The sequence below is a fragment of the Salvelinus namaycush genome, chromosome 5 (genome assembly GCF_016432855.1).
Source record: "Salvelinus namaycush isolate Seneca chromosome 5, SaNama_1.0, whole genome shotgun sequence".
Taxonomy (NCBI): Eukaryota; Metazoa; Chordata; class Actinopteri; order Salmoniformes; family Salmonidae; genus Salvelinus; species Salvelinus namaycush.
In genome coordinates this window covers 41,578,283-41,602,998 of record NC_052311.1, presented here as the reverse complement: position 1 = coordinate 41,602,998, position 24,716 = coordinate 41,578,283, and the positions used below count along the sequence as shown (strand labels likewise).

Here is a 24,716-nt window from a genome sequence, read left to right as displayed (position 1 = left end):
AGTCGAAACGTAGTCACTGTATCGTGTCCAAGAGGGCTTCTCTTTGAAGATACAAAACATTTCATAAATCATATTTCGCAGGGAGGAGTAGTGTAGCACATGTGCCCTGTTACCATAGATACCCCCGCACAAACAATACACACGGATAGACACACACACACACACAGACAGACTCCCTTCTTAACAAGGCAACCTTTTCAGTTCACGGCGACCCTTTCTCTGTTTTCTCTTTCCTGCCCTGGCACACTTTCCTGTTGGAAATCAAATGTTTGATTAAGATAATGCAGAGACAGGAAGTGATGGTGACAAGATTGCTCAAGGAAACAGTTGGTGGGGTAATCACACAACCGGCTTCCCTGTGCTGTCATGTGCCCCCTCTTCTCTTTGGCCACTAAACATGATGTAATGTTCGGCCAGAACAGATAAAGCCTGAGAGGGGGGAAATCAGTTAGTTTTGGGTCAACAAACACCCTGAAAGTTCCAAGAGGATGCCGGAGATTGCTTTTCATGGCCAGCCTTTAGGTCAGGGGTTTTATGCTTCACAGGCATCCGGCGCAGTGAAATATTGTCTCGCAAATGTTTGTTTTGGTTCAATATCTCTGCAGTCTTCACATGGGAAGATAGGCTAATTCCCTGGCGGCATCTGAACAATGATGTTATGAGTGGCCAGCTGTGACACTTTCTGAGATACCATGGTCTTTCGGTTTGTCAGACAGTTGTCTGGTTTTAAAAACTAAACTACTGCGTGGGATTCAATGATTTTTGATGATAGCTCGACTTCTATTATTGATACCACCAATGCACTTAGGTTATCTATGTTAAGCCTTTAGGCATGTTGTATCATTGTGCTGCTGAAATGACTATGCCCTCTCCACACACTTAGGAAAAAATGTGCTATCTAAAACCTGAAAGGGGTCTTTGGCTGTCCCCATAGGAGAACCCTTTGTTGGAACATGGAACCCAAAATGGTTCTACCTGGAACCAAAAGGGGTTTTACCTGGAACCAAAAAGGGTTCTCCTTATGGGGACAGCTGAAGAACCCTTTTGGAACCCTTTTCTTCTAAGAATCCACTTATCGACACCTGTCACAGCAATATAAAAAAAAACACACAGAAGACTAACCAGACCTCATGCTTCTTTCATTTAGTTTCATTTAGTTTTCATCAAAAGAGCCGTTATTGCCCAGGCTTTAGGAATTACGTACGTCAGGCTAGGACTTCAATTGATTAGATTAGAGCCAATGATGAAATGGAAAGGATCAGGACATTATTTAACAAGGGAAACAGAGATCTGGATTTAAGTGAAATGGATCCGTCTTTGTGCATGCGTGCGTGCTTGTAGGTAGCCTGGTGGTCCTGTCTGTTTGTGTTTTATCCAACTCCTTTCTGGTTTCATTCATTGTCATGCCATGCATATGTGTCCATGTATTGCATGATGTCTACAGAAGAGTTGGCTACGGCCCATACAGCTGGGACCAAGCTATCCTGTAGATTCTTATTTATATTATTATATTATAAATACTATCTATATGTTCCACACAATACCAAGCACGGTCCCTCTTCCTCACAGCTCCCTGCCCGCCCTGGATTGGCAGCTGCCGTCTTGCTCTGGCCCGTACAGTCTGCAGATCGAGATGCAGCCCAAGTCCCACCACCGTGCCCACTACGAGACAGAGGGCAGCCGCGGGGCAGTCAAAGCTCCCTCCGGAGGTCATCCAGTCGTACAGGTACCTTTCTCAATAATGTGTGTGTGTGTGTGTGTGTGTGTGTGTGTGTGTGTGTGTGTGTGTGTGTGTGTGTGTGTGTGTGTGTGTGTGTGTGTGTGTGTGTGCGTGTGTGTGTGTGTGCACCTGTGCGTGCATACACGCGTACGTGTGTTCTCTATTATTAATGTCCCTTGAAGCCAGGAGTCAATCTACTGCAGTAAGAGGTCACTGTGGCTAGCAGTTGCACATATTGACACAATTAGCATGGAGCAGGACCATCACCTCTCGTTATTGTGCTTGGCAATGCTTCTAGAGCTCACGTCACTCTCACCACAGCGGCACAACACAGAGCTCCTTTCTCTCTAAGGCCGTCACGCTGATTTACTCAAGGTGGGGACCCTGGTAAGCTGCTAAGTGTGTATGGGGGGGGGGGCGGGAATTTGTGTGTGTGTCATTATATATGTACTGTGAATAAATATAACAACACATAGCTTATATATAAATACATAGCAAATACAGTATAGCGTAGCACATTGCCTATTAGAAGGGCTGAGCAAACCGTCTTCTCTTGGTCCAGCTTGATGGTTCCTACTTCTCTAAAACACTCAACGTGTTGTTAGCACTGCAGCCCGTTTTCCAAATAGATCTTTTCAACACAACTTAACGTGCTGAGTTTCAAGTCTGACAACAGCTGTTGCGCCCAACAAGGTGTTGTAGACATAGCCTGTCAAGTTTCAGCTTCTCTCTCTAAATGAAAGTAATTACACCCCTTCATTCAAACCCTTTGTATAACGACATAAAAGTGCACTGTTGACATTGTACTCTGTTGCACTGAGAGACTTTGACCAACGTTCAGTGTTTTGGCAGGTGAAACTGAACTTGATTTAGTTTAGTTTATACCACTTTGTGACTCGGGCTGTATGTCAGGCTGGGGTCTAAGGAGTGAGTCAGGAGTAGGGAATTAGCATCCTGTGTGTGTATGTGTGGGAAACTTTTCCCAGGTGGGTGATGGTATTGATGAGTTACTGTCTTACTACACGGATACTTCAGTGAAGTGAAAAGAAACTCACACTAAAGCCTGCATAAACCCTGATGAATGTCTATTGAGAGCATCAAGCATCGAGGCCCTTTTTTTTCGAGGCCCGTTTTTGATTCCCCAGAACCTATCTCCTCGCCTCCTTCTCAGCTGTATTTTGTGAAGGAGGGAAGGAGAGAGGATGTGAGGAATCGAGGAAAGATTCATTGAAAGAGCCGATATCACTTGGGTGCTGGAGTCCATTTTTTATTCAGTATAGAGTACTCGATTGGAAATGTGTTTTATTAAAGAGGTATTAACAACTGTAATATTGCAATGGTTCAGATAAACATAATGACAGCTGCTCTAGGGACACACATATTCTCACCCACTCACATTGTTTTTTACTTTTACTTTTATGGAACAATGATTCAACACCTCTAATATTACATTTGGAGTGAATTAGAATCTCTGGGGAATTTCATAAGAATCAAGCCTCTGACTGGAAGTTTGTTGGCAGAGAACGATTAATGCAGAAGGTCAGGTAAATACTTGATACACACACACACAACGTTAGCAAAATGAAGACAGGATTTCATCATATCTCTTCCCCGTGTGTAGGATGTGGGGGCACATATCTCTCTCTCTCTCTCTCTCTTTCTCTTTCTTCACTCATCCTGTGCAGTCCCCAGGGAGGCTGGATAGGGGTGATAGGGCATGTTGTAGTCCCTGGGGTGCCCTGCTGTTATGAGAAATGAGTGGCAGGCGATCGGTGGGTGGTGCAATCATGGAGAATGGGTGAGTGTTTAGTGATGTGGGAGGGAGGGAGGACAGGGAGAGAGGGAGATGGAGGGAGAGAGAGCACATGCAGAGAGAGATGTGATGAGGGCAGACGGAGAGAGTGAGGCGGTGGAAGGGTGTAGGGAGGGCAGAGGGAGGCGTAGGGAGCGGTGCAGAGGAAAGAAGGAGAGAGGGAGGGCACAGGGAGTCACCAGGCAGGCAGGCAGCTGGGTCTCGGCTGTGTTACCCCCAGAGAGACTCTGCTTCCTGCTGATTAGGGCCCGGGTGGCCCTGGGGTTGGGTGGAGGGAGAGGAGGAGGGGTAGGGTGAGGTGAGACTAGTCCCAGAGCCCATCCGATGCCTCCTCCCCCACCACCATCCTGGCCCAGTGGGCCTCCGCATCACTGCCGATGTTGCTTCTCGTGAGCCACTCATTCCTCAAACCTCTCTCCCACACCGACCTTCCCAATGCTGGCTAAACCTGCACAAACACTGGGGTTTTGGCTCAGGGTTGGACAGGCACAACATCTATGGGTGATTGTGACATATCCCATTGCTGTGCACAACAGTTTAAAAATAACTTGTTGAACAACATGATGAGACACCGTGTCTCTAACCTATCAGTTAATGAAGCGTTGCAGTACACGCTATGACCCCAAGAGCACTGACTGACAAACACCCGACTGAAAAACATTTACTCAAAACAATGTTTGCTACCTTTACAGCGCCATTATTTCTGTCTTCATGACCGCTCAATTTGCTATCACGGAAGTCCTCCTCTTGCTCCTACTTAATGAACGGAGGTGTTTTTCTAATCCCGGCTGCCAAACACACAGGCTCCCCTTTGTTTAGGAAACGTCCCTTTGTAACAGTGACATCATGCTCAGCTCCTAGCTCCGTCTCCTCCACCATAATACCGCTCTCCACCAGCCCCTCTTGCAGGATGAAGACGTAAATCTGGAGAGGCCCCGAGCTGCAGCCCGCTGCCGCAGCCGCACACTCGTGGTAACCTCCAGATTATGGGGTACACTGACTGCACTCTGCTGTCCGTATCCTCTCACCCCCACCGGTTTGCTTTCTGGCTCCTCGATCAAAAATTCCATCATTTGTTTTTGGAGATCGCTACAGTGCAGACCTCCTCCCACAGGCCTCTCAGCCCCTTCTCACGATGATGTACCACGTCCTGACCCCCGCGGCCACTTTTCCACTTTACTTACTGGCTGCAGACCACAGCGCCCATTAACGGGATGGAGGGTCCTCTGCTCTACCCCAACTACCTTCCCAGTTCTCCCCCTGATGATTCACCAGGCTCCCCTCCTCTCACCACAGTTATGTCCAACGTCTACAACATGGTTTCCAAAGGCATGCTCAGGAAAAATCCAAACCTGATCTTCTACCTTCCTTTACACCAAAGACCACCACGTCTTGATGGATGGGTTTTTCCAAAGAAACCGATATTATGATAGAATTTAATGATTGCCAAAGTGGAATTACATGGAATTATATTTGCATTGAGGGGTAGCGACCTGGGACGTGACCCTCTCGGGGAATTTCATTCAGGTATACATTGAGACAAGAAACCATAGGAAACACGTAGACACGCACAGGGCACACAGTGTTAGACAACACCTGTAGAATATTAGACCCATCACACAGTGTTATAGTAAGTACTACATATGGATAGAGTATATCTAGACTGACATGAAGAACCTTAGCATATGTGCTGCTGGTTGAACATGTGCCGTTTCACCTTGACATCTATGCTGGCTGTGTAATGTCTTCGGCAACAGCTACAGTAAATGTACGTTCGCTGCGAAGACTGTCATTTATTGTGTTTTAAATCTGGTGCCGCCTCTTGTTTAAAACATGAAAGATGCCTTTTGTTCTTTCGTGCAGACTCCCGGATTGTGTTCATTGACGAACGCCATAGTGAAACGTTTCGCAACAGATATGAAAATGAGCATTTCTTATTGGACAAGTTCGGATAGTACCTCCCTGTTTCATTTCATTTCGAGAGCGTTTTTCTTTTTTTCGGTTTGTCCCTACTGAACACGACCATGTACTGCTCTACAAGAGGCAGTCATGGCTGTTCGTCTGTGCCCCGAGGAGCAGTTAGGCTCCCATGAAACTGTGTTTTAGGCCTCCGAGGGGCTTCCCTTACTCACAGCCTTGGTATATTGGGCAACCACTAATTACCATTGAACAGAAACTGGAAAGAATTGGACTAAATGACTGCATTTTCACTGGTTTGAGGTGAGGACCAGAAGCCGCCAGAGTTATGAGGCAAAACACTGGTTGCCAGCCTTTATATCAGGGGTAGACTGAAATCATCTACACATCACTATGCCCAAATGTAATACCCTGTACCTGGGCTAAAACGTAATGCCTAGACATTTTGGTAACAAGTCGTTCTTTTATTTGGAATCTGGACTTTGCTGGTCTAGACATGGGCCAGGACTTGAAACGGTGCCCTTGATTACATAACATTGGGAAATACACTTAAATACACACTTTGAGGAATATAGCCACTTTGTCGCTTATAAAGAAGTGCCATTTGGAACTAGGGAAACCCAATACATTAACAATTCACATGTTGATCTATGCATACTGTATGACTATGAGGCACTGGAGAAAGAGGAGGAGAAAGGGGATAATGAAGACAGTATGGAGGGAGAGAGACAACTTGGATGAGTGTTTGAATTGGGTACAGCGAAGTCTCGCCGTGTGACTGTCAGCACTTGAGAGAGGGAGCGTGAAAATGGGGAAAACCTGAGCTGCCCTCCCTCCTCTCCCTTCTCCCCTGCTTCCAGTCTTCTCTCCCCTCCGCTGCATGCGCCACGTGGACTACGAGTCATGACATTTCTCCAGGCGGTGATGAAATCTCTGGGAGCTGGAAAGAGTCAGAGGGAAGAGAGTGTTCCTGTGCAGGCCCATATTCACACTCTCCCTACAGGCCAGACTGTGCTGCTACTCACCAGCAAGTCACTTCCTTAAACAAACATGTGCACATCTTTTCTCTGCCATTTTTCAACCAGGTCTGTCTCTAGATCTTGAGCATAACACTTACAAGTGTGAAGTCAAGTTTTTATGTAAAAAGTAAGTAAACCAAGGTAATAAAGCAACAGCTACACAAAATAATAAAAACAACTTCATTAAGCTATCACTGACAAGGACACATGATTCTCATTAAGAGGACATAGCTAACATGGTTTGAAAGCCCATAGGAAAAACCTCTTCAGAGCACCACCATCTCAGGGCTGAATTTTAGCAGCCATGATGATGGATCTGTAATGGTTCATGTGAAATGAATGGTGGAAAAGGACGGGGTGAGCTCTGGTTCTGAGCTCAACACCCTCAGAGTTACACATCATCAAAACCCAGTCTGACCTAGACAACCCAGCTGTGTACAACAATTAATGCTTCAGCGGACATGTACAAACTGTTTAATTTGAGATTTCGGTCTATCCTGCATGGCACGTGTTGGAAGAGGAGATGCTGTCTAACTTGCCAGTAGATGATGGTTAGAGATGTAAATTAATTTGGCACATGAAGTGGCAGAAGCTGGTGTAGTGTGACCAAAATTTGGTTTAGAAGATCTCAAAGATAAATATACGTAGCCCAGCTTGACTACATTCATAGCTTAGCTAAACTCATCTGGTCAAGATTAGGCTTTGTATCAAGACTCATAGATGGCTAGAGACACAAATATGAATTAGGATTCAAAGGTGTGCGAAGCCTCTCTCGTTGAACCACACTTAAACTTTACGACGGTTCCTCAACTTTGTCTTTTCTTATTGCCCTTGTGAGGATTTAAAATGAAGAAGTACATTTTGCGCTCAGCTTGTGGTTGGCGTGTGTGGACAAGGGAACGTCACTGGAGCAGAGAGGGAAAGAGGTAGAGGGGATATGGGAGAGGAGGGCTGAGGGAGCACATATGGTAAATTTATTGAGGGAGGTCGCCCAGGGGGGACCCTACCACGTTCCTTTGCTGTTGGGAAGACCAGCATCACTGAGGGTTGCTTGAACTCATTAATCACTTCCCGACCCCACCGGAGGACGCCACCGTCATCGTGCGCTACCGCAGCATTGCCGAGTGAAGGGATAAAGACTACCCCCAACACACACACACTTCACCTCTTGCGGTTTATCCATATGCAGACATGTGAAGGCTGAGGCTAAGGTAATGGTTGGAGGTCACAAAGAAATTCAATAGCAAAGTCTACCGAGGAGCAAAGCTCAAAAGGGACAGAGGACACAGGCTTAGCAGATTGGCAGCCTGCCTTTTATTAAATCATAAAGAAATTATGCCATTTTTAACAGACCGTTTTGCGTTTTCAAATTGGTACCTCATGCCCGGTTCCATCGGTTCCGTTGTAGCATGATGGTACGACTTTTTCCTTCCTTCTCGGTCGACTTGTCTATGCGTAAGTAACTGGTAGCATGTGGCGGCTAAGCGTAATTACCACTGGTGACACCGTAAGTAAAATATAACAAGGCGAGCAGAGAGAGAGGGGTCTGCTGGTGAGATCACTGCATGGATGAAGTGCTCTCTGGAGACACAGAGACTTCAAGAAGCGCCTGACCCCAGCGTAACTCACTGATGACTAGCATGTGTGACTAGCACACAGCTCAGGACAGCTGCTGGAGACACTGTGTGGAGCTGTGAAGACGAAAAAAAGGGGAAAGTGAAGGAGGAAAGGAGAGTATAGCCTGCTTAACTAGTTCCCTTGATATCTGAATCAAACAAGGGATGATATCAAGTCGAGAAGTAGAAAACCAGATCGTTTTGTAGTAATTGCTGCTGGTTTGTCCATTATTGAGACCCTTGGATAGCATACGTCTAGTACTGTGCTATACTGTACTGTACTGTGTTGAGAATCACCAACAGAGAGCTACTGCATTAGCAGGCGTGAGCATAACTCAATATGTCGCACCAGCCAAATTATGCCTTCAGTTTGTAGATCACCTCACCTCACTTGTTTTCACAGTCACCTGGCAAGTTTATCGTCAGTTTGTCTCACCAGAGCAAAATGAGCTCAGTCTTTCTCCACTGCCTTCATAGATGCGTGCTGATTGTGTCTTCGGTTGGTCATTCCCCTTTGTGTTTGGCAGAAGTGGGGTCCTAATTATTGGTTGTTACCAAGTGTCCACATGGCCAACAAGGCAGACGAATTACTGTAGACACAAGATTCCAATGACGTATTTCTCTACCTTCACTTACTCCCCAATCCCTGACCCCTTGCAAAGGTAATTATAAATCCATTAATCAGATGATGTCATAGGTTACATGTGTTCTGTGTTTTGTTCTATGACTCAATCCGTTAAATAAACACGGAGTCGCTTATTCCGTTTGACTCGCTGTTTTCACTCGGACACAGCAGCGCTGAACTTCCATAAGACTGAACTTTAAGAAGGGGATTTTGAAATTATACACGTTTATTGGGGAGATAATTGAGCAATTTGTGGGATTTTTTCAGATGGACGTTGTTTGGTTAGACCTGTCTAGTGGAAGTGATTTTTTGTGACGGTCTCTGATGTGGTCAAGGACCTAGCTGTGTGAAGCCATGGAGGTCTGTCCATCGTTACCCAGTGCGAGATTTGCCTGTTGACTGTTCGGAACGGATCCCCAATTTTTGGAGAGTTTCTAGGTTTGGAGATTCTTCCAAGTCCACATTAAATGCACATTCGCACGTACACACACACACACACACACACACACACACACACACACACACACACACACACACACACACACACACACACACACACACACACACACACACGCTTGAACAAACGTTGCCTGGGAGCTGGGAGGTCTAGCAATTTGGTTGCACCAGAAGTGGTCCATTGGGTTAGCAAATGGGCCTGGGTCAGGATTCGTACCCCAAAATATCTGGTAACATTCACCACATTGAGGAATGTGCACCTCTGCCAATTTCTCCTGTGGTTTAAGTATTTTTCCCCTCTCCAAATGGGTTTCAACCATCCCCCATGCTTCTTTCTGCAGACAGTGTTGTTGTAGATGGTTTCAGTTGGTCTAGATCAGGGCTCTCCAACCCTGTTCCTGGAGAGATACCCTCCGCTAGGTTTTCAACCCTCCAACCCCAGTTGTAACTAACTTGATTTAGCTTATCAACCAGCTAAGTATTAGAACTAGATGCGCTGGAATAGGGTTGGAGTGAAAACCTACAGGATGGTAGCTCTCCAGGAACAGGGTTGTAGAGCTCTGTTCTAGATGGTTCTCCTGGTTGGTCTATGGTTGTTCTAGATGATTCTAGTTGTTCCGAGGTTGACTAAATGTTCAATGAACTGACAGGCATCGCCTTCTCACCTATCTCTTGTTTGGCTATTGGGGCCATTGGAGATCACACTGAGCAACGCTGTCTACCAAGTCTATTGTACTATCTAGAAGATGTAGTAACCATCCCTGTTTTATTGGTGTACTTGCTTTTATTGGGGAATCAGTAGCAGCTGAAGGTGGTCCGTGAGAGGAAGAGGGGAAGTGTAAAACTGTTTGAAGTGGTGGTTCCGATACAGGAGCCTCTTTCATCTCTGTGTGACACCGGTTCCGCTTCAGAGCTTCATAGGCCTTAGTGAAAATCATAATGCAGGTTCATAAATGCCCAGAGGCCAAGGGGTTGTATGCTGTCAGCATGCTAGGCACGAGTATGTGAATGTTTTTAAAGGGAGTACGCTACTTGTAGAGATTAAGCTAGCCTTGAAAGTCAAGCTATCCGAGTAAATGTGGATCGAGTTTTCTGCTGTATTTTTCAACCAAAAGTAAATAGCTTGAGCTCATAGGAGCCTGCTTCTGTAGTGTAAGGCAGCTTAATATGACAGGACACTAGTCTATCGCAGGGCCTTACCCACAATCCATCTCCTGAGTGCCAAGCAGAGACGCATTGGGACCCATTTTTACAGTCTTTGGTATGACTCGGCCAGGGATCGAACTCCCACATTCCAATCTCAGGGCGCACTATAACCACAAGGCCACTAAGTTTATGAATTCCTGGGACCAAACGCAGAAGAATGTAGTCAACAATGTAGAACAAATAGACGACCTAAGAAATATGAACAAATCGATAAAGAGTCATGACATTTTGTTTCAACTGGGTGTGCGTGACTTTTGACCAGAATTGATATTTTCTCATAAACATTAGTATTTTGATATTGTGTGTACTAGACATTTATTGAACACATGTGTGGAGCTACTAATCATCTAGGATTTATTGTTCTTGAGATATTGCTGATCACATTAAAAAGCTATTCTATAAAGGATTGCATTTAAAATACTTAATACGTATGGTGCACCAGCAGAAATATTCAACATAGATTGCCAAAATACTGTTTATGATTACCCCTTATGAATTCAACTCCATTTCTGACATGGAAATTAATGTTTACTAACGTTAGTCCATTGCTGAGGGGATCAAATCCTCATAAACATTGTGCATTATGCTCAGAGGCAGACTTTTAAATTATCATCTTGGTTTTCTATTTGGTCTTCAAAATGGTCACTTTCCATTGAGTCACTGTCGACTGCTATCCTCTCCTTGGGCACTTTTTTTATGGCGCCTGTGAGGTTTTAATGAACAGTGAAGTGATGGGAAGCCAACCTCTCCATCAGCACTTGTGTCTGGCTGCCCAGAAGATCTCTACCCCAGACAGACTACCTCCAAAATATCAAAAGCCTCTTTAACCCTTCCCTAAAGGGATGTACATTAACAAACCGCTCCCAAATTCAAAAAACAGAAGACACCAAGAATCTGGAAACGGGTCTCCAACTCAACCGAAAAACAAATCCGACCAAAGGGCCTATTTTCTGAAACCCCCCCCCTAAAAACCTTTCATTAAAGGGCTTCTTATTAACTATCAGTAGCTGATGTGATGTTCAATCTCTATTTCCCCAAAATGACGGGTTGTTTATGAGGTGCTTTAAAACCTGACATTGGGTCTCACCTGGATCTCTTTGTTCTCCCGCCAGCTCTACGGTTACATGGAGAGCGAGCCCCTAACCCTGCAGCTGTTCATCGGGACCGCAGACGACCGCCTCCTGCGACCGCACGCCTTCTACCAGGTCCACCGCATCACAGGCAAGACTGTCTCTACCGCCAGCCACGAGGCCCTGCAGTCCAACACCAAGGTGCTGGAGATCCCTCTGCTGCCCGAGAACAACATGAGAGCCATGTGAGTGCTTGTCCTTTCACTCTCCTGTCTCTCGCTCTTAACACTAGAAAAGCTAGGCCTCGAAGGACCCCACTTTGAAGCAACGAGCGAGCATTTTGACTGCAATATTCTAACAGTGTAATAAATGGATTTCATATTTAATTATAATTTGGTTGTGTTTATGAAGGTCTTGGATAACATTAAAACACAATAGCATTTTCATCTGTTTATGTTACTGTAGGCCAGGGATACTCAACTAGATTTAGCCACAGGCAGATTTTTCCTTGAGCGGATGATCAGGGGACAGGTACATAATTACAAATGATATGTAGACTGCAAATTGACCGCAAGAAGCCCAAACAGATATAATATTTGACATAAACAGAATAATTTCAAACCTTGCTTACATTTCTATACGATCATGTGTCTTTCTATTGTGTGTGGGAACACTTGGGAACAGATTTCCAAAATTAAAATAACTTGGAGCTGATTATCTGATATTTTATTATACACAATTATTTTTTTTACTTTGTTTTTTTTTGCTCGCAAAACTTGGGTGGGGGCAAATAAAATCACCTGCGGGCTGCCTGTTGGGTAACCCTGCAGAAAGCTATCTGCTGCTGCACGCTCACATGTGGAGCGCTTGAAACAGAGGTTATTCTTGGAAAGATTTATATTTTGAGCGTATCTCTTCAATTTTGAGAGTTATTTGACAAACGTGTTTTGGAAACCTCAGAATCGGCTCTTTCTGATATTATATTGAATTCAAAACGTCTTCCCTGCAAAAAAATAAGGCATGTCCTCTTAAAACTGCTTATAACACAAATTCTGTTTGTGACAACGAAATTCTAACAAAATTCGAACAACGGACTTATTTAGGAGGGGGGCATGACTAACAATGGCAGAGATATTTCTATTTTAAATAAATATGCAGTCAAAAGGACTGCCTCTGCGCTTCTAGTGTTAGAAATGGTACCATTGCAGTGTTTGCAATGATCACCAACAGTGTGTGTTGGAATTCAGGAAGAAAGACAACCAAAGCATGCCTAATACAGTGCAGTACATAATGTAGAGTCTAAAAGGAATAATGCCCATGAAATCCAATAGGCCCTATTTCTGTTGGTTTTCTCCCAATTGCACCCAATCTGCCTTGTGCATAAAAATATACAATTCCTGAAATCACTATATCCTTATGTGCAGTTTTAAACCACTCTCCAACTCCGGATCTCCAGCAGGTCAGAAGGTTGTTCTCCCCAGGGTGCCCAGGCAGCAGCTCCTGCCCTGAGGCTCTGTTCACGCCACAATTGGTCTGCTGTCCCGAGGCCCAGGACTTTCTCTGATGGAGAAGGCAGCTAAATCTCCACTCAACCCCGGTTATATAAGCTCCATCACCACCTACAGAACTGTAGCTTTATTCTCCTCTGTGTTTCATTGGTATAATGTACTTTTTAGAAGACCTGATGTAGATTGAATGGGTTTATATTAAGTTCAAGCGTATTTTAATATTTGTTTGGATATTGTGGGAGGTTACAAAGATATTTGGCAAGCACCATGAGATATCAGATCTCTTTGACTAGAAAAGGAACTTTGTTGGTTTAACGTGGTTGAACCTAACATGCATACACCTTTTGATTTCCAACAATGCTATGCTGACCTTTTATAATGTATCAAATCCAGACAGGGTATACTTTGTTGAACTTCAGCCATTACACTTTACAGGGCACCATGGATAAATCTTATATTCGAGAGAACTATTCAGATGACGTCAGGTTTTCCCTTTTGTCGTCACCGTATAAACTAGAGGGAGAGAGCAGTGAAAGGATATAGTAGAACTGAGCCTCAGGGTTGGGGTAGAACAGTGTAGGCCAGGTTAGTGTCCATTAGGTCACATTACTGAAAACGTTTTAAAGTGTATCGCAGCGGGAGAAGTAAATGAGCATTTCTTGGTCCAGGTAGTCCTTCCATGTTTCAGTCTGTTTTCATCTCTTTGGTGTCTAATGAACACAGCCCATGTTTCCTCTCTCTACCGACTGGCTGGAAGGCCAGGGTCTGTCTGAGGAGGGTTGGTCGCTGACGGAGTCTTTCCATTGAGCTGTTAACAGTCAGCCTGATAACACTCCGGCTAGCCCTTTGCTCTCACGCCAGCTCTCTCTCGCTCACTCACTGTGTGGGACATTACATAGACGGTACTGTAGACAACCGATGTCAGACTCCAGACACATATCAATCTATCTCTTTCTTCCCTATTGTTGCTGATAAAGTTTTATCTGTTGTTTAGTATCCACCCATTGAAATAGATAGTAGCCAGTAGCTTCTGCTTTATTGCACAGCATGTTGTCTCTGAGAATCTAGAAAATTCTGGGCTACTTCTATACTATGATTTCGAATCATGTAACATTCACTGAACAAGTAGAGTTGTTGTTGGGGGGGGGGGGAAATCCACTCGACTAGTCAAAATGTGTCAGTTCAAATGTAAAATAAACCATCAATATGCAAATCAATTTTTTTGTTCGGTAACCCTTTCCTGTCACCTTTCCTGTACAACTGACTAGGTATCCCCCTTTCCCTTTCCACCATTGCAGTCCGTGACTTAGTTCTTTGCTGACACTGTTCCATCACAAGTGTAGGATACATCTTGCAGTGTTTTTATGACCAACAGTCGCCATGCTCTCCCTACAGATCTTTACTTTGAGCTGACTTCAACATATCACTGCTACAAGCCGCGACTGGCTGCTCCACACCATCGTTCATGAAGAGAGACACTAATGTTCATTCCAACAGTCGTTTGACAGTCAAATAGAGCACGGCACACTACCTCTAATGTGTTTGTTTTAAAACCATAACTGCATGAATGAACACTTACATCATGCATGAGCCACTAAAGAAACTTGTTGACATTTTTCTTTAAAAAAAAAAAGAATCCCATTCAGATAGACCAAAATGAAGGGGGGAAATGGATTTGTGTAAAACTTGACATTTAACATGTTCCAGGGATTCCACCCAAAAAGCTACAATGTCAAATAATTTAAATGCCGAGCCATATCCCATATGTATTTCCTGACTTTTTACCAGTAACATTTTGGTTTTAGTTTAATTTCTTGAAAGGCCAGTCTGAAAAGTGATGCCTTTTTCCCCTAAGGAAAATCCTCCCGCAAAGAAAATATATTAAATAAAATAAAATAAATAAAGACAGCATAAATAAAGAATACATCTGCAGCTAAATGTGACATTGGTTAGTAAGGTTGAAACCGTAAATGTTTGAAATGTTAAAAGTATGAACAGTGTAGAGGGAGCATGTTTTTTTGAGGAAAGGCAGAGGGTTATAAAGTGGCTGTGAGAATGCAAGCGGCAGCCAATGGGGTTTTCCTCTGGAGGAGACAGTGGAGAGACCAATGGCCTGGGCTGTGTTCATTAGGCACCAAATAGACGATAAACGGAGTGAAACAGTTGCAAATCGTTTTAAAGCGTGTTCTGTTACTTGCCCTAATGAACACTGCCCTGAAGATTGCTCCAGAGAGCTGTATTCTGGGGCACCAGGAACATTAAAAGTCACATCAAAAAATGGAATGTTGTTCTAAGAAGAACCTAGCTACAGATGGGGAGCGACTCAGTAGTGTTCTGCGGGACTTCCGATATCTGTGACCCGGAACTTTAGACGAGACGTCTCAGAGTAGGAGTGCTGATCTCGGGTCAGTTTTGCCTTTTAGATCATAATTAATCATATTATATGCACTCTTACCTTGGGAGAGGCTTTGTGGATCTGGCCCTAGTCTCTTTGATCAAATAGAGCTCCAGGACTTGTTCGTGACAGTGAACATATTGTACATCTGCATTACAGATAGTCTCTGTGGTCTAATGATGATGCCCTAATAATAACATGCTGTACTTGTTATGTTTATGTTATATGATGATACATTATATTCCATCTGTAATGTATGTCTCGATATAGTCTCATGATCATGGCCTATAATCAACTCAGGATTCTTGAGACAAGCTGTAGCGTAGTGCTCCTACAGACAGTGTATTGCTTAGTACCAGTATGCGGATGCTAAAATGGATCCTCTCCCCTGTGCGGCAGCATTGACTGTGCAGGGATTCTGAAGCTGCGGAACTCCGACATCGAGCTGCGCAAGGGCGAGACGGACATCGGGCGCAAAAACACGCGCGTGAGGATGGTGTTCCGTGTGCACATCAACCAGCCCAATGGCAGGACCATCTCCCTACAGGCCTCCTCCAACCCCATCGAGTGCTGTGAGTATACACGCACATGTGCGCACACACACATATACACACACATGGACTCACCATCGCACGCACACACACACACATACACCCCCACACACTAACACAGCCACAAACACACAGATACACACAGATACACACAGATACACACACGCACACACACACACACACACACACAACGACTGTTCCTTATGAACACACATATCCACAGGTGCACACACACAAACCCAATAACACTCCCATAGCACGGAAATCAGTATGAGGTGGCCGTTTGGACCCAATTCAAATCTTTATATGATGAAAGCTATTTGCCAAGTCATTGAATGCATTGTACTTTAATTGATAACTGTGAGGTCAGGCACATATGTTATTTATCCCTCAGTGCATTTTATGACTTTATGCCTAACGTATTGTGGTGAGGCTACCCTATTATCACAGGTTTATGAAGGGTCATTTCCCAGCCCTAGATCTGGCGGGGTTGGAAGAGTGTATGGAAACCGCTAACTATGTCAATCAGTTGAGTGTGTCTATGTGTTTGTGTGTGTGTGTGTGTGTGTGTGTGTGTGTGTGTGTGTGTGTGTGTGTGTGTGTGTGTGTGTGTGTGTGTGTGTGTGTCTGTGTCTGTGTCTGTGTGTGTGTGTGCGTGTGCGTGTGTGTGTGTGCGTGTGCGTGTGTGTGTGTGGTCATGTCCATCCTGAGGAGATAGACTATGTGTGGTAGATGGTAGGAATGTGCCAGTCTTGTCGTTTTTAGTCCCAGGTTGATTAAGGCACGTTTTTTGATTGGCTACTACATTTTTTTTTTTACAATGATCTGATGGATCATTATTACAGATGAATGAATCAAGTACATTTCACAGTGATGTAATGACGGAGCATTGTGTGTCTGGCTGTGAACATGGTCTTGATAACCAAGAACCCCGAGGTACATTGATAAAAGCAGAGACAGGTGGTGGATAAAGCATGACCAAAGTATGACTCGTTATTTGGCTTGTTCCTCCCCGAGTGAATATGAAAAATAATGAATCTAGAAAGTAAAAAAGCTGATTGGGTCACCAGATAAAATTGTTTTCATCCATTTTTATATATTTGACGTTAAAAAAACAACATCTGTTGTCTGAAAATCAGAAAATAGCCAGTGGTGTTTAAAAGCCATTTGAAAACTGATAAGGCTGTTGCTAACCAACTCCTGCTGTGACATGGCAGAGTTGGGGAGGTAGGGGATCTGGAGGACCGGGGGCGGATGGGGAGTGGGTAAGGAAAGCTTTAGCAGTATAGAGTGCTGTTGTATATGTAGTATAAAGTGTATATCCGCTCACTGTTTTTATTTTTTTGTCCAGCTATTGTGCAAAGTTGGATGTGAATTAACACTCTCTCCTCGTGTCTGTCTGTCTGCCTGTCTGTCTGTTTCTCTGTCTGTCCCTCCTCCAGCCCAGCGCTCGGCCCAGGAGCTGCCCCTGATAGAGAAGCAGAGCCTGGACAGCTACCCCGCCACGGGGGGAAAGAAGATCCTCCTGAGTGGACACAACTTTCTGCCAGACTCCAAGGTGGTGTTCGTGGAGAAGGCCCAAGGTAAGTTAGGACGCAACAGAGCAGCTACACACTCTATCACTATCTCTCTCTATCGTTCTCTATATATCTGTCTTTCTCTCACACTTTTCCTTAATATCTCACTTTTAATTTATCCCTCTGTCTGCCTCTCTCTCTCTCTCTCTCTCCCTTCATTGCGTTCCCCCGGTCTCCTCCCGTCAAAATAGAGCAGGGTCTGCCAGAGAGCCACATGTGGTGTGCATTAAGGAACTATATTTTTAACCAAACCGTATTTACATTTGTAGAAGTTTCCATTGCCTGTATAGTGACGCTCGCCACAAGTTAAGGAATGAATCACAAGCGGGGCATGTGCAACCTCTCTTTCTTTCTTTGCTTCTCTCTCTCTCTCTCTCTTTCACGTCTTTCAAGTTACCTTCGTACAGATGTAGGATCTTAATTTGAGACAGTTTGCTACAACAGGAAAATAATCCTGCAGCAACAGGATTATAATTAATTGACATTTTAGTAGGGGTTGATACATTTTTTGTAAGGGCAAATAGGAAATTACAAACTTTGCATTTCCTGCAACAACAGAATGATCAAATTAAGACATGGCATCTACACCTCTGTCCCACCATTTCTCCTGTATTTTCTCTCTCTCTCTCTCTCTCTCTTTCTCCCTCTCTCACTCTCTATCTCACACTCATTATCTCTCTCTCATGCTGCCACATACACATGCACACACACACTGTCTCCCCCCTCCTGCGGTGTGATTTGTTATTACTTATTACTTACATTTCATATTTTTCCCATTCATTTCCTCTTTGTGTGGGAGGGAGAGAAGAGATGACTATGTGAAGACACTGGTGATCAAGTTTACAAACAGTCATTTCCTTGATTGGGTCCAGTGAATCAAAGGCAACTGTACTGGCCAAGTATGGCCTGTGTAAACACATGTGATGATGTTGATGATGATGATCATGAGGAGATAGTGGATAGTGGTAGACATTTTCCAAGGAAAGAGGAAAATCCTACCTTTCTTCATTATAGGTTTATATAGATATACTGTCTGTGGTGTTTCTTGGCATTTGTTAACTGATATTTACTGCTCGTGTTTCAAGACGTTTGTTCTGTAAGAAGAGAAAGTTATATTTGAGAAGTTTTCATAATATCTTCATTTACCCTCGTAGGAATGATTTGGAGTTGCTAGACAAGCTATAGAGGGGCTATTCAGAAAGACGACTATAGGTACATTCCAACTCCAGGATAACTCAGTAGACTGGTACAAGACTTGAAGCATCAGCCCTGACACGTCATTATGTCCTGAGAGGGTGTCTGTTTTCTATTGGGTGAAGATGGCAGGCTATAGGACTCTGCAGCTGCTTTATCAGCTCTGAGCGAGGTATTTGCTCCTATTTTTTGGAGAGGATTTCCCCACGCCTGGTATTATTGGCCTTGGAGTCTCCCTGTCATGAAAACACCCCTGCTGCCAAGAGTAACCTCTCCCCCATCCCCTCCCACTCCCGAAACCCCTTTATCAACCCCTTACCCTTCCACAGCTGTGTCATTGTGTGTCTCTCGCCCTGATGGCTGGCTCACCCCTCAGCCCCTTAGAGCCCACCGGGGTGAGGGGAGGAGGAGAGATGGACTTGTTAAAAACCTCTTGAAGCTAGGGGGCAGAATTTTTATGTTTGGAAAAATAACGTTCCCAATGTAAGCTGCCTATTTCTCAGGTCCAGATGCTAGAATATGCATATAATTGACAGGGTAGGATAGAAAACACTCTAAAGTTTCCGAAACTGTCAAAATATTGTCTGTGAGTATAACAGAACTGATTTTGCAGGTGAAAACCTGAGGAAATCCAACCCGGAAGTGACTCTTATTTTGAAAAATCACTGTTCCATTGCCTGCCTTTCGTCCATTTAAAGGGATATCAACCATATTCCTTTTCCTATGGCTTCCTCAGGGTGTGAACAGTCTTTAGACATAGTTTCAAGCTTTTATTCTGAAAAATGAGCGAGATTTATCAAATCGCGTCAGTGGATAGACGGATGTCCTTCCATTAGTTCATGCGCGCGACACTGGCCGCTCGACATTTTCTTTCTCTCCTGTATTGAATAGTTTACAGTCCGGTTGAAATATTATTGATTATTTATGTTAAAAACAACCTGAGGATTGATTATTAAAAACGTTTGACATGTTTCTACGAACTTTACGGATACTATTTGGAATTTTCATCTGTCGTTCATGACTGCTCGAGCCTGTTGATTTCTGAACATAACGCACCAACCAAATGGAGGTTTTTGGATATAAAAATAATATTTATCGAACAAAAGGAACATTTATTGTGTAACTTGGAGTCTCGTGAGTGCAAACATCTGAAGATCATCAAAGGTAAGCGATTCATTTTATTGCTTTTCTGGCTTTCGTGACCAATCTACATTGCTGCTAGCTGTTCGTAATGTTTTATCTAGTGATCGATAAACTCACAAACGCTTGGATTGCTTTCGCTGTAAAGCATATTTTCAAAATCTGACACGATAGGTGGATTAACAACAAGCTAAGCTGTGTTTTGGTATATTTCACTTGTGATTTCATGAATATAAATATTTTTAGCAATTTTTTGGGAATTTGGCGCTCTGAAATTCAGCGGTTGTTTACGAAAATGATCCCATTAAAGGGATCCGTGCACCAAGTGGTTATTAATGTGCTGGGACTAACTCCACATGAAGGGGTATCCCTGAAGAGAGGGAAGAGAGGGAAGCCCTGTCTAGTCTAGAACCCCTTTTACCCCCTTCACCTTTCATCCCCCATGCCTTTTCCCCCTCCTACTCCTTCTGCTCTCTCGTTCTCTCTTGCTCTCTCCCAGCCCTGTCCTCACTATCTTTCTCTCTACTCGTCGGCCCGTTAAAGCAATTAGCCAATGTGGTCTGGAGTTCTGTGCTCCAGGGATCCCCACACGGCTGCCTGCTATCGACAATTTCAGTGGCTTGTTTTCCTTCTCAGTGGCGTCCAGGGAGCGAGACTTCTGAGAAGGTGCACAAAGTGAGGGATTTCTTTTCATGCCCCCTCCCTCTCCCTGACCCTGTCTCAGTGTCTTGTCTGCTTTATCTGCTCTTATGTAAGCAATAAAGGACCCAGTACTTCCAAGGGTCTCCCAGCTCAAAGCTCATTATCACAGTATGACACGCACGCACGCACGCACACACACACACACACACACACACACACACACACACACACACACACACACACACACACACACACACACACACACACACACACACACACAGGAGTTGATACACTTCACAGGAGTTGATTCATCTGTAGAGATCTTCTTATGCTCTATTTAAATGTTTTATATAGAATGAAATCTTGGCATTTTGATCACATAATATTGCAGTTTGAGAAACGTTTTTGAGTTTGGAAAATCTCTTATTGTTGATTTAGGTCGGGAAGACTAAAGAGGAAGAAAAATGAAAAGCTATCCAATGAAATATATTCATATTAAAGTTGTATGCCGTAAATCGGGTTTTATATTACGCTGGAAAAAGTTCATGAGTGAAATTCATAGCATTACACTAATTACACACGCGCGCACAGACACACACACACACACACTATAGCCATCACTGTTTGTGTTCCAGTGGTGACATCCATTACTGCTGCAGTGATTAAAGGTGAGGAGAGCTGCTAGTGTTCTAGAATGTGCTTCAATAAACACCTCCCAGAAAATTCCAAATATCTATTCCTCAAGAGCTACAAAAGAGCAATAGACAGGACTTAACTTGACCTAACTTGAGCTTTCTATGCCAAACTATGGAATAGTACTGTATTCCATTGCTGCACAGAGAGGGCACCTCCTTCATGCTGTACGTCAATGCCCATATTTGATATTTTGCCATTTCCTTTGGTTGTAGAGTTCTACCTGGTGCTCTACAGTCTTTATTGGTAGGATGCTCAATAGATGGGGTAAAGAGGTCAATGGTACTCGACCAAAACAATGGAATCGCCATGGTATCGCGCGGGGTGGGAAAGATGCCGTGGGAGAAAGATCCCGAATCTCCATTTTGCCCCCCCCCAGCAAAATTAGTCAAATGTGTATTGTAAATCAAATCAAATCTACGTTTATTGGTGTATTTCACAATATGTTAAGGTTAAAATCGGAGTAAAATACTTGGATGGATGTCAACCCCAATATATGTTCACGTCATCGTCCCCAATCAAGTGCGTTACAGTTAAACACGACTACTACCACCGATTTCTGTACGCTAGCTATGCTACCAGCGCATATGAACTTGAGTTAGCAGTCACTTCTTCTAAACCTGAAACGGGACCACTGTGAAATGTTATGCAGCGAAAACAGCCAAATATATCCAAATCAGATATATCACAGAATCCTGCGTGCCATTGACCTTTTTACCGCATCTATTGTTCAAACTAAAACTTCATTATCTGTACCGAGATATAGTTTGATTTGGCCATAAACGTATAGAAGCTTGATTTCAACTAGATAATGAATTGTCCGTTTTCCAACAAAAAGTGATTGATTTGTTGTCACAATAACAGTGGTTAAGATTTGTAGGCGACCAGTATCCATTTAAGAGGCTCATAATGGACTGTCTTTCTGTTCCTCTCTCTCTCCTTCTCTCTCCCTCTCTCTCCCTCTCTCTTCCTCTCTCTCCCTCTCTCTCCCTCTCTCTTCCTCTCTCTCCCTCTCTCTTCCTCTCTCTCCCTCTCTCTCCCTCTCTCTTCCTCTCTCTTCCTCTCTCTCTCTCTCTTCCTCTCTCTTCCTCTCTCTCCCTCTCTCTTCCTCTCTCTCCCTCTCTCTCCCTCTCTCTTCCTCTCTCGTATGTTGTTTTGCTTGTTTCTCGATCCCCCTGAGACTCCCTCTCGGTAACAAAAGAGCAAAGCTCATGGATGGTGGCACTGCGGGAGGGTTTAATGTGCCCAGAAAAATAATTACTTTTACTTTTCAAATGCTAAGGCCGCCCCTATTGCTCTGTATCAAGGACCCGCAGGATTGACTGATGCAAACAGCATATGCATGTGTGTGTGTGCATGTGTGTGTGTGTACATGTCTGTGTGTGTGCTGCCGCTGAGGGGTAGGGTAGCTAGCCTACGGGCCTGTTTGTGTGTTCAGTAGGAAGTGTTTTCAGTGACTCATCTGCGAAGGATTCCCTAAAGAAAGGCGAAGCGGAACAGATGAGAACAGAGGGGGAGGAGGGAGGGAGGAGGGGAAGAGGGGAAGAGGGGAGGGGGCACAGGCAGGGTGAGACAAAGTGCTGTTCAGGAAAGCCAGGGGCAGGAGAGGCGGATATTGTCCAGTAGTGGATGTCCTGCATCCGTTCCTTGGGTGTGTTTCACACTGTTGACTCTCACTGTCGATTCTCACTGCTGACTCTCTGCTTAGTGAGTGAGTTCCAACAAGGTTTTGGAGATGGCTATTATCTTTGCACTCCAAGCTCTGAGACCGATCTGTGATATTTCACCCACGTTTTGTGGAGAGAACTTTTGAAGTTGTCAGTTGATTCATAAGTATGATGTTACCCTTTGCATGCACCATGTGGGTTGAGAGCGATCATAGTTGATGTGTTAACGGAGAATTGTTTTGCTGTGTTTGAGAGTCTCACGCTCTGTACCAGTAAGTACTGTTTTATAGGCTTTCGGAGTGATTATTTTTCCTTTCCATATCTCAGAGACTTTCCATTTCGTTTTGTGTCGCTGATCAGTTGGATTAGCTATGATGTCTCTGTTATTTTTATTACGTTGGTGTTTATGTAGGGGGGGGGGGGGGGGGCGTGTTTGTGCGTGTGTGTGCATGCGTGTGTGTTTTGACTTCGCTCAACCCTCTCGTTTTGGCACAGGAGCAGAAAGGCATACCTGGTGCACCTTATCGAGTGTGTGTTCTGGCTTGCCCTGATTTCCATGCATGGAGGGAGTTGGGGAAGGAGGAGAGGAGGGAGTGCTGGGGAAAGCCTACACTCTGACTCAGAGGGGAGGGAGGGAATTCCCTTGTGAGCAGGATAGCTTTTACATCTGGTGTGATTGGAGCTGTGCCTGGAGGTCTGGAGCATACAGCACAGATATAGCTCCACAGCAGGGAAATAGAAGTCAGGTCTACCCCTAGCCCAGCACCTCTACCCTGGATCCCACGTCTAACTTTCCCACCCTACCACCTCTGTTGACAGATTTGTCAGGTTTCACCGGTACAAGGACTGGCAGGTACTGTACCAGGTGTCCTAGAGAAGCAGAAGCCAAACCCTGGTCTGGTGTGTGATGGACCCTGTTTGGCCTGCGATTTTGCCTGCTATTTTGGCTCCAAATTTACTGACAGTTTTTGCCAGACAGGTGGCAGCAGAATTTTGACAAATTTGATAACTGACTGTATTATATAAACAGGAAAGAGGGATAGAGAGAGATAAAAGACACCCCCAAAATTATCTCTGGGAGGGACGAAAGTCGAAAAATAAGGCTGGCTTGTTTCACGAGTGCCTCTGCAATTAAGACGGGGGGAATCAGATTTTCCATTCCCAAAACCACCAAGGTGAACATTCTTTGGCCAGTGGAAGTTGTTCTGTTGTTGGTATGCCCCTTTCCCTATGTTTTAGTAGGATGAGAGTTGTCTCTCTCTGTGTTTGGGTGTAAACCAAACACAGGTCAGTGCAGGGACACGTGTAAGAGAGGCCCGATAAGAATGGTTCTTCAATAAATACCAGAGTGGTCCCACCATCCTGTCTTGCGTTCCACATTGTATCTCCTGTCATTAACCAAATCTCCAAGCAATTACTGTCGAGAAAGAAAACAAGTGGGAGGTTATTGTTATTGTAGTCATGTGGGAGCATATGCTGTATTATATGAATCACAGAATAAACATAGGGTCCGTCTTGTTGCTTAGCAATACTTAGTCCTGGGAGTTGACTGAGTTGTGGTTCGGCTGTTTAAACCTCTCCGTCAACTGTCCTGATGATGCTTCATTCATCAGTAGGTCATTTGGTGTGTGTCACTGTGCAATGTGAGTCTTTTGGACTCTTCCCACCAGTTTAGACACATTAAAAGGCAGCTGGCTGATCTTTCCCCAAAGGACTTTACTTGAGACAATGGTGTGTGTGTGTGTGTGTGTGTGTGTGTGTGTGTGTGTGTGTGTGTGTGTGTGTGTGTGTGTGTGTGTGTGTGTGTGTGTGTGTGTGTGTGTGTGTGTGTGTGTGTGTGTGTGTAAACCTTTTGATGTGTTGAGTGCAATTGCCATTGACCCGTATAGGGAGTTGCTATGCCTCCT

At 44.3% G+C, this 24,716-nt stretch overlaps 1 protein-coding gene across 1 annotated transcript in view; it reads left to right on the top strand.

Annotated features, from left to right (window-relative positions):
* Nucleotides 1-24,716, top strand: part of LOC120047116 (nuclear factor of activated T-cells, cytoplasmic 1-like) — a 62,926-nt gene that overhangs the window by 5,413 nt on the left and 32,797 nt on the right. Inside the window, exons 3-6 of the mRNA XM_038992654.1 lie at nt 1,570-1,726; nt 11,485-11,687; nt 15,745-15,917; nt 17,339-17,479. Coding sequence (XP_038848582.1) covers nt 1,570-1,726; nt 11,485-11,687; nt 15,745-15,917; nt 17,339-17,479 — 674 coding nt within the window. The remainder of the gene's footprint in view (nt 1-1,569; nt 1,727-11,484; nt 11,688-15,744; nt 15,918-17,338; nt 17,480-24,716) is intronic.